Genomic DNA, 10,870 nt, shown 5'->3' on the forward strand with positions numbered 1-10,870 from the left:
TTCAGATGATTATCTGACTGTGCTGACAGGGGAAAAGAGAACAAATGGTGAGAAGCCATTAGGAACCCTCTCATCTGAAAAGGAATTTCTGCCAAGCTAGAAACAAAGCACATTGTCACAAATGCATCTGTTGAAATAGCGAAAGCTTTGAAAGGCAATCAGGAAAGAATTAGGCACAAAAAGAAATACAGCATCAGCCTATTATTTAGTGAACCTTCAAGACAAAGAAAGGATAAGAGAGAAGGTGGGAGTGATCAGTATTGCTTTTGCTTTATGTGTTTTTTTGTTCTTGCAACAAAGGAACTGACTGTGGTCAAGGAGAATGAACCCAAACAGAAGACCTTTTTTTTTTTTTTTTTTTTAATTTAATCTAATTTAGAATAAAGGTAGCAGGATCTCATTAAATTTACACTGAAATATTTAAGGAACTAGGCAGAGCAGTTTTTGATTCCATGGTGATTATCTTCAAGACCTCACACAGTAAGTTAGGATCCATATGACTGGCAAAGAGCAACCATGGTTTATGCCTCATTATGGACAGAGAACAGAGAAGAGATAATTGGAATTACAGACTAATTAGCCTAACTTGCATGAGCAGTTCATTAATGAAGAGTAGTGTCAGTGGTGGTGGGGTTTTTTAATATGATGGACATTTGATATGGATCTGTGTAGAAGAAAATTTGTCAAATTGATGTTCTCTGTACTCTTAACTAATTTAGTTGACAAAAAGAAAAGAGTGAATGTGATAAACTTGATTTTAGAAAGACTTTTAACGTAATTAGCATTAAATTTTGAAGACTGATTTACTGATTTTTTTTAGCTTGAAAAAAATTCCGTTAACCGCTTTTTGCAAAATCAAAGTATTTCTAAATTTAAACTGAATTTTAACTGAGCTCTCTGAAAAAGAGTGGGAAGAAGAAAGCATATTTCTTCTAAAACAAGCAACTAAGATGCTTGTTTTAAAGAGAATTCCTTTGTGAGATTTCTTTATAAAGGTTGGCATAAATTCCACCTTAGGTGGTTGTGAATGTTGTTCTGTTTAGCTTACAAATATAGTGCTTTTGGGAAGGAAAGCATTATCTGGTCTGTATGAAAGAAAAGCCAGCTGTTTTCTTTGTGGGGACTCGTGTTTGCGGGCACTTTCAATCTGGACACGCAGAGGGTAAGTACGGTTTAGCCATGTGACACAGGAGTGTAGCTGGTCCTCTGGAAAGAAGCTCTGCCCGTTCTGGCCAAGTTGCTGAGCACTGTTGTTTCAGGCAAGTGTAATTTATTGGACTCAAAACCAGAGAGACCATGGTGACGTTCTGTGGCTCATATGATGAAGTTTTATTTTGCTCTCTTTCTAACTGTATGAAGTAGAACCTGGCCCAGTGGTGCATAGGGAGGGAAATAAAAGGAAATTAATTATAAAATTAGTAAAGTAAATGACCAGTGCTCTGCGTAGAAGGCTGAATGAAGTATGTGGTTGAATGAGGAAACTATTTATTGAACATAAACATTATAAACCTGTCAGCAGTCGCTTTACCTGGTAGCGCAGATATACTCCTTCGGGTCCATTCTAGCCTTGATATTGGCAGTGTTTTTTTGACCATCGAGTGGGATCTCACTTAGTAAGGGACAGAACGATTGTGAATCTTTTATAAACTGACATGAAAAACAAAGTACTGCCAGCTGCCTCTGTGCTATTAAATCTTTTGCGCAGACGCCATCAGACTTCAGGTAGGTGCAGCAATTTCTCCATTCCAATTAGCCTTCAAAGCTGTGACAGTGGTGCAAGCTGATTGCTCAGGGGCAATCACCCCTTCCTTGACTTCCTCTCCTTCTCCCTTATGAGATAAGTCTCTTCAGTGAATCTTATCAAGGGGATACAAAAGGCTATTTCTGTATTTTATATAAGGAATGCAGGGACTGCCCTGGCATAAGTGGCTACTACTACCCAAAAAGTACAATAGTGTTCTTGCAACAGATTTTTAATTGAAAAGATGATGCACATTAAATTGTATTCATTCACCCATGCTTCCAACTGATCCCTATCCCCTTTAACTTCCTCACCTGTAACAGCAACTGCTAATGATGCTTTCTGATGCCTTTGTTTAGTTACAGGAGTAGGCACTGAGTGCTTGTCTATGTTTCTCAATCAAATGTAGTACAAATATGGAACTACAAAAAAAAATCTGCTTAAATTTGCCATAAACAAAGAGCACAATATCTTCCTGTGACAAAAACTTGATAATTATATCATAAACTACTAGTATTTATTTTCCTTGTCTTCCACATCTTCATCTGAAAGGAATTTTCATATCCTCTTTTCTTTGGGCTTGTTAATCTCTGCTTATTTGAGATCATTCTTAGTGCACATTCAGTATCAATTTAGCATAAATAGACACAGTTATTATCTCAAAGCCCAGCACAGCTACTATACTATTAGTCTAGTCCTCCACCCTATGCCCAAAAAACCTTTGGCACTGGTTATCCAAGCATAAGCTGTTGGACCAAACAGCAGTTTCTGCAAAAATACTAAGTGCCTTATCCCAAAATGGAAAACAGATTGGTTAATGTTCTTCATTCTTCATTTCCCAGGGCATATGCCACTTTAAAAGAGATACTGTATGAAAGATGTGGACAGGTCAGCACACGTAGTAAAACACTCTGCTAGAACGTACAAGCACCTCAGATGGTACCAGTTAGTATCCTGATCCATGCACATGATTTCCATGGACCTGAGAAACTGTTAATCCCCAACTGAAAACACACAGATGTGTATTGTTTATGCTGGAAGAATGTTTCACTCCTCTGTAAGAACTGCTGAAATAAATTGCGAGTCTTTGTTGTGTAAGAGATCAAACTTAAAGGATTCTAGTGATCCCTTCTGCTTTGAAGCAGAAATGTTTCAGTCATTTCAGATTGCACTTGCTTCCTTGCTCTTTACTACGTCTTCCAAGGATTGGTCTTGTAGGGGTTCAGGAAGTGTGTTTCATGATATAAGCAACCTTTGGTTTTGTGATGCTTGTGGGTTTATATCCTGGCTCGCAGAATTCTGCCATTCGTACTAGCTCTCCTACTAAAGAAAAGGCTTTTCTCATTTTAGCCACCCAAGATCTGTTTTCTCCTCTTCTTTTGCTTCCCCTCCTCCCCATTCCTTTCTAAAATGTTGATATCCCAAATTACTCATATGCTGCCTAGAAAGAAAAGAAATAAAAATGTTTGGAGGAAAAGGAAGTAATGATGTCAGAGACAGGAGGAGCTGAGAAACAGGAGAGCCTGTGGCATGAGAAACCCCTGAGAGCTGGAGACTTGCCTATAGTGGGAGAATAGAGGGAAAGAAAAAAGCAACTGCATTCTGTTCCAGCTGCCCAAGGAAGGATTCTGATTTTATCTTTTCATTTCCAAAAAGATTAAAAAATAATCAGCCCAAATAAATTGCATTCACCATCTCAAATCTGACGTTATACAGCGTGATACTTGGGAGGAGGAAAGGGATTGTATTCAGTTCTGTCTAACTGTTCTGATGGTGGCAAATTCCTGTGCCACCAGTGGTGGTTATTCACTCAGATATGCCAGTTAAGTCATCTGGCTTTGGTCTAAACTGAATTGGTGAGATGGCCACATCCTTAAAAGATCCTCAAAGAAAAAAAAAAGAAAGAAAAAAAAAAAAGAAAATGTGATGATTTTACTGGTATATTTTGAAGTACAGCTGTTCCTTTGGATGAATCGGCATTGTTGATTGGGCTGCAGCCTTTGGAGAAAGGAAGGATGAAGGGTCAAGAACCTATCAAATGATAGATGACCCCAACAGAGGAATATTGTGGAACCCTGGGCCAGTGTGGTGAAATTGTGATACCATTAATGTGGATGCTTCAATTTCATGGTCTTCAGCGGAGCCACATTTTCACTTCTAAATTCTTATACTGTATGTGGCTGTGACTTGAACTCTGCTTAATACCATTTTCCCTTCTCTCTCTTACTTTTTAGGGTAAACATTGCATTCTTGATGTTTCTGGTAATGCGATCAAAAGGTTGCAGATTGCCCAGCTGTACCCAATCTCCATTTTCATTAAACCCAAAACAGTGGAAAACATCATGTGAGTAAAAGCAAAGTACTTCAGGCTAAATTGTTTGAGACTGTCAGTGTATTTCAAAGCCAGCTTGCAGGTCATGTGAAGAAAAGTTATAATATTTGTATTTTAAACCACATTTAATTATTTGTTTTGTTCATGTAACTTCCTGAGTTGAATTTCTAGGGACTTCTAGACTGGGTTTCAAATCCAAATCAAGGGTGCTTGAGAATGAATCCTGCTATCTATGTGGAATTGCAGGCAACCTAGCATCAGAAGAACTCACTCCCACTGCAGTCTCTACTTAGGTGTCTCAGAAGGCTGTTTTTTACTAGGGTTAATGCTCAGACAGCAATTTAAAATCTTATTTCAAAAGATCCCAAATATTTGATAGTAGTTTATGCATAATGTTTTTAATCTCAGGGAAATGAATAAACGCTTAACAGAAGAGCAAGCCAGGAAGACATTTGAGAGAGCCATGAAACTGGAACAAGAATTTACTGAACACTTCACAGGTTTGTTTTGTTTGCGACTGTTCTCTTCTGCAAATTGAAATTTTATTGCTTGCTGCATAGTAATTGCCACACCATTAAGATAAGGCTGAATCTTGTTTACAGGCTGGTCTGTGATTGCTTTGAGGCATAGAGCAATCCTAGTACTTTTACACTGGTACCTGTTTGATGAATTCAGTAAATGCAAAACCTTATCTGGAGCTTAATTTAGGTCTTAAAATCATGAGGACTTTACTATTTTTCTAGTTATTGAAAAGTAAATGTTTACTTTGTTGATATATTGAATGCTTAAAACTTTTTTTATTGCAGACCTAAGATTGCCCGGCAAAACTCTCTGTAGAATGAGATTACTTTCTAATTTTTGAAATCAGGAAGTAAAGAATTTTGGTAATTAAACTTCTGGAAATTAGACGATACAGCATTATGGTACTCCAGCAAATCAAATATGTGCATGCCATGGACCTAACTGTAACAACAAGGGATCAGCTGCAAACACTCGAGCTGTGCTAATTTTTTGCATTGTGGCTTGCAGTATGAGGAGATTGATCAAGCTGGAGAGGGTAGAGATTGATCTTGGGGAGGACAGAAATGAGCCTTGTCTGTTCCTGTCCTAGCCACTGGCTCCTTTCCTTCCTGTTACATTCTCTTTTGTAGTGTTTCAGTATTTGCCACCCTATTTACCTTCTTTTTGTGACATGCCTCCCTTGCTCAGTTCCTTCTCCCACTTTTTATGTGGGCAGAGCTGTGAATGCAAAGCTTCTTTCTGAACCATCTGCTCAACCTGGGCAGAGATACGGGAGAGGATGGCAACTCCTCATGGGAGGAAGATGGAGGAGCCAATAGACTCCCTGCCCCAATCTTCCTGCTGCCCTGTTCTCTGCACTGTGCACCACCCATTGAACGACTTGAGTCCATCCCTTTCTGTCCCCCTCCCTCTCTGCTGCTGCACCCCCACCTGTCACTGCCTCTCCCAAGACTGCTGCTAGCTCTCCCACTCTTCCCACAGCTCTTCATCTGTGTGTACCCAAAAATTTATGAGATTCTCAAAGTATATTGCAAATTCTTCCTATTATAGAGTTCCTTCCCAAATGACTTCCCAGCATGTCAGGTTTGTTTTCAGGAAACTAATACGTTGACATGTCTACTTCCTATCTAATGGGCTCATTTTAGTAGATATTAATTAAATATTTAGTAGTTAGTAGCTGGTGTTCTGCCAGGTTGTCTCAGTGACATCATATCTAGCAATTCTTCAGGAAATTAAGGGACAGAGTTCAAGATGTTTCAAAAGTTATGGGCCTTTCTATGAACTCTTGTGCTCAGGGCCATGTTTCTTGCTTCTCAGAAGTATAAGGCTTTGTTGACAAAAGCAGATAGCAACATCCCATGGTCAGGTTTCTGTCCTTGATAATCCAGTTTAAGGCAAAAGCCCTTTTCTGAATGTTTGAGGTACTTGAAGATATTACAATCCCATTTACTGCTTAGCATGTGGAGGCTGATACTCATATGACTCCACTGGTAAAACAGAATGTGTGAACATTCTCTAATCTGTTAAAAATACCACCTCGTGTGGGATAACTGCAATCCACTTCCTGAGCAGGTTAAGCTTAAACAGATTTAGACTTTGCACTGAAGCATATAAAGAGCATTTCCGTCTTCTTATTAATCTTTGGAGGAGAGAGAGTTAAATGTAGCTAGAGAGATCTAAGTTTCTGAAGCTTATGGCCTTTTGCACTGCAAATGCATTTCTGAATCTTTCTAGCGCACAATAGTTCTGTGAACATTGCACTTGAGCTATAATAATTGAGCAGCCGCCTCCTCCCACAGGCACTGTGACAATGGGCTGCAGACGGGGAGGAAGTTTTTAAGAGATGGGAGCGATGACTAGGAATAAAAAGGAAGTAATTTGCATGAAAGCAGAGCTCGGAAGCATCAGTAATGTATTAATGCATAAAAGAGTGCGTCTGGTGTGCCTCCAAAATTATCTTTCCTGCTAAACTTTATTTCTTGGATTATCGACGCTGAGGTGGCAATCATAATTAAAAAGAAGCTGCTATCTATCTCATGATGATTGCTATTTCAGACTGAAGTATTGTATGAACAGCTCAAACTTCATCTTCATTCTCACCAGACTATACTTTACTCTGATATGTCAGAACATATCCATATTGGCTCATTTCTATTTATTTTCTAGCCTTGGAGAAAATACATACAACTTACACAATCTGAATATAAATTGCATTTTAACTGTATAAGGAAGGCCTATTGCCTATAAAACTAGAATCTGTTGACTGGAAAACAAACTCCATGAGTTCTTGCTCTTTCTGGCCAACTTCAAAGCTAGTGCTAGCAGGGAGAAACCATAAGGTCCACCAGCTTCTCTGTGGTGTTTCAGAGTGCAGTTGAGGAGTTCACCCATCTCCATTACATCAAGCCAGCCTCAGACTAACTGACTGCATGAGGACACAGCCCTGTACTGTCTTGCCTTCTTATGTTGGAAACATGCATGGAAGTTGGACCAAAAAGAATGCTGGAAGATGTGAATTGACTTATACCAACTCTAACATGAAGTTAGGAAGGGCAAAAAAAACCCTTACTATATGTGCATATTTGCAGTACAGGTTACTTCCTAACCACAGGCCTCTGAGCAGGACAGACAGAGCTTTGGGTGTCCTGTAATACCATCAGCAATTCGCTTCAGTCCCACCAGAAACCAGAGATCCCAGTGGGTGTCCATTCCTTCAGCAGTCAAAAATCCTTTTGTTGCGCTAGAGGGAGAAAAGCTTAGAACGTCTTGGTTTCTGTACAGAGCTGGAAAAGATGATTGCTGATTGCCGTATTATGTCTTGCAGCTATTGTCCAAGGAGACACACTGGAAGAAATCTACAACCAAGTGAAACAGATCATAGAGGAGCAGTCCGGCCCTTACATCTGGGTTCCAGCAAAGGAAAAATTATGAAAACAGATTTTTATTTTTCATTTTCTAACTGACATCCACTACTACATCTGACAACTCTTAAGCCCTTCCAGTGGAGCCTGCCTCTAGTTCTTTCCAGCGTGGTTCATGTCCTAACCATCACATTCTGCAGTGCCCATAATGCTTTACATCTGGTGTCTCTCTTAGTTGAAATAATTTGTATTATTGTGTGTTGTTGGTTTGCCATTTTTCAAACATGACAGTGGAATGGCCTGACCAGCTATTAGTTTGGGGTGGGGCGGGGGGTGGGGGATTACTTGATAAAATTCCTTAATGTTTAAGGGAAAGTAACTTTCAAAGATTTTTCAAAAAAGCTTTATAGACATTCTTTTAAAATTTCATAACAATTGAAAGAAAAGTTGTATTCACGGAAGTTGTAAATCATGAGCAACTTTGCACGCTTAACTTTAACAGCATGGTTTGGTCAGGGCAATCAATTTCAGGTTTTATTTTCTGAGTTAAATTTTTTGTCACAATATTTTTTCCTTTCAGGCAGTTAAAGAGAAACTTTCAAATTTTGAGTTAACATTTTCATTAACTCCCATTACTACTTCTCAAGGGATATTCATTTTCATAATTTCATATGGATATTCTTATAATCTATTTTTTCATTTTTTGCCAATAAAATTGCTAGGGACAAAGATGTGTAACGTTTTTAATCTTCCTCGTGCAACACTATTTATAGTGTCTTACAAAAATTGTTTATAGATAATGGTCATCACACTTTTTGAGCCTCAAATATGTTCAGGTGCTAGGAAACCTTGTATTTTACAAAGGAATGCCAAGTTTCCATTGGCAGTAATACAGAAAACAGCTGCAGAGATGGTCTTTAGGGCAATGAGAGTGTGATTCGTAGCCTAAAAATGTGTGTGTTCTTAGGGGTCAGATTTTAATGAATATTTTACCCACAATAACTGCCTATTTTGTTATAATAAATATATATATATATTAAACTTTCTTTAACTAAACTCTGTAACTATGGGAATTATTTTCTTTACATAGTTGCACACACGTATAAATATATATATATAAAAATATATATTTTTCTTTTACCACCTACTCCTAGCTTTTTGTTTTGAATAAAAATGCAGATTAGAATTTACCTTCCTTAATCATATGAAATTAAGTGGGCTATGGTGGCTGGGCAAAAAGTCCAGGGAATATTAGTTAAAAGAAAAAATATGTGCAAGTTCTCCTCTTTTCTACAAAATTTCAGATATTTGTACTTTTTTTTTTTCTTGTAATATGCATGTTTTAACCAAAGGGAGAATTCAGAGACAAGAGTACATCTTATTTTTTCTGTGTTTGTTCATGGATTGCATAGGTACAGGATCTTCCATTTGCAAAGCACAGACTTCTGTGCTGAATGTTATAAATACATTGTAGCAAAATGTGGAACTAACTTCAGTAACGAAACTCTCTTAATCCCGTATTATTTGGTACCTGCCATTGCTTATTTCAAACTGATTGTTTGTAGGAGGGATGTACTTAATGACAGTCATGGTGCTGTCCTCAACCAAATTAGCTTTGGTTTGTAAAGAATTATCCACACTATCCATTCCATTTGTTAGAAAGAGGAGAACAGCTAATAAACTTTATTGTACAATGTGTTTGTCAAATGTGTTTTTTAATTAAAGAAATACAGGTGATGTACGAGTCTTAAAAAAAAAAATTGGCCAAGACTGTAAAAGAAAATAATGTGGTAGAAGAACACTGACCACATGGGGTTAGTGAAGTTATTAAATTAAATACAGATTTGAACTTGGGATAAAATACTGCTGGTGTTCTGTGGAATCCTTACAATGCTTATAGTAAGTATAAGCTGCCAGTGTATGGCCTCAAATAATTTTTCTCTGGACTAGTAAAGTCGGTGTGCTGTGTTTCTGAGAATCCTTCTACCTCTGAAACTGCAAGGTGTGTAGGACTGATATAAATTTTGACAAATAATATTGTAAATTTCTAAATGCACTGGAAGTGTACTTGTAGTCTGCTTCTTCAAAAGACCACCAATCATTTGAGGTGTACAATGAGACACCTTAAAACAGACCAGTTATTAGATCCATTTTTAAACTCAGCTGAGATATCTAAATATTGAGAAATCTGCAAATTGCAATAATGTTTGAGATTTCTACATAGTATATGTTCTTATTTTCCCTACATCTTCTTTTAACCCATCAGACAGTGTCTTAGTCCTGTATTGCTGAAAAGATTTGTGAGGAATTACTCTTCCATATATAGGAATGTCTGAATAATTTCCATAGAGCTTTTCTTCCAAGCATTTGTCAAGTATTAGCTAGGTGTCACCAAACTCTACTTTACACTCAGGCTACAGTCCACGGTACTTAACTTGCATGGTTATGATGCTAGAGTGAAAACTAGTCCCGGATACAAGACCAAGAAAACCCAAACAACTCTGGGGTATCTTCTCTGGGTTTTGGGGGGTTTGTTTGTTTGTTTAAATTTTTCCCTTGGGCCCTGGCAAAAAAGTTGATTCTGACAACCCTGATGCACCTGGTTGACTTGCTTTATTTTGTGATTTTGGGGACTTTGCATTAATTGCTGTTTCTCTGGATCTGATTTTTCCAGTACCATGTACTGATATGTCTTTGATTTTCGAGTATGCTTTATATTATGTATTTTAACAGTTATATTCTAAAATATTTATGTACATTTCCCTTAATGCTTCAGTAGAGTAAGTGGGAAAGCCAAATGGATTCATGCTGTTGCATTATAGCCTTACTTTAGCTGGCCCAGTAAAGGCACTGTGGGTTTTCTTGCCCACTTGCTAAACTAACCATTTATAATTGCTTGTGATGAGCAGTTTCATGAAGTATTCAACTGCTGCTCTCTCTTAGTATTATAGGTTATACTATATTAATTCCTTTGCAGACATTTTTGCCTAATTATGCTGAAAATTGAGTTAAGAAATTGCATATCTCTTTGAAGCACAGATATTCAAAGAGCTATTGATAAAATAGGAAAATGAGCTAAATCACTATGGGCCATGTCTGTGTAATGGTTTAGAGGGGGCTGCATTCAGATTCAGCCTCTGTGCTAGAGGTTGCCTTTCCACCTCCTGAACCCTTTCAGGGGAAGATCAGAAGAACCACAGGAGAGGTCTGGACCTAAATTCTATTCTTATTAATTTTGCCCTTGCAGTCTTAAGCAACTGGTGCTGGGACTGTGCATCATTCTTGTCCCATATATACATGTAACTCTCTCCACCCTCTCAAGCATCAAGAGTGCTTGAGAGGTTAAGCTGACCAGTGGGAAGGGCACAGGAGGGAATGACTCTCCAAATAATTCATCATTCCAGAAATTTGGAA

The 10,870-nt window shown here is 38.0% G+C and overlaps 1 protein-coding gene across 6 annotated transcripts in view; it reads left to right on the forward strand.

Annotated features, from left to right (window-relative positions):
• The window catches only part of DLG1 (discs large MAGUK scaffold protein 1), a 176,774-nt gene extending 168,998 nt beyond the window's left edge, over positions 1–7,776 (forward strand). For all 6 annotated transcript variants that reach the window (XM_067301829.1, XM_067301830.1, XM_067301831.1 and 3 more), the window contains 3 exons: positions 3,976–4,085; positions 4,482–4,573; positions 7,420–7,776. In XM_067301829.1, coding sequence (XP_067157930.1) covers positions 3,976–4,085; positions 4,482–4,573; positions 7,420–7,526 — 309 coding nt within the window. In that variant the 3' untranslated portion in view covers positions 7,527–7,776. The remainder of the gene's footprint in view (positions 1–3,975; positions 4,086–4,481; positions 4,574–7,419) is intronic.
• Positions 7,777–10,870: the final 3,094 nt, after the last annotated feature.

The sequence above is a fragment of the Apteryx mantelli genome, chromosome 9 (assembly GCF_036417845.1).
Source record: "Apteryx mantelli isolate bAptMan1 chromosome 9, bAptMan1.hap1, whole genome shotgun sequence".
Classification (NCBI taxonomy): Eukaryota; Metazoa; Chordata; class Aves; order Apterygiformes; family Apterygidae; genus Apteryx; species Apteryx mantelli.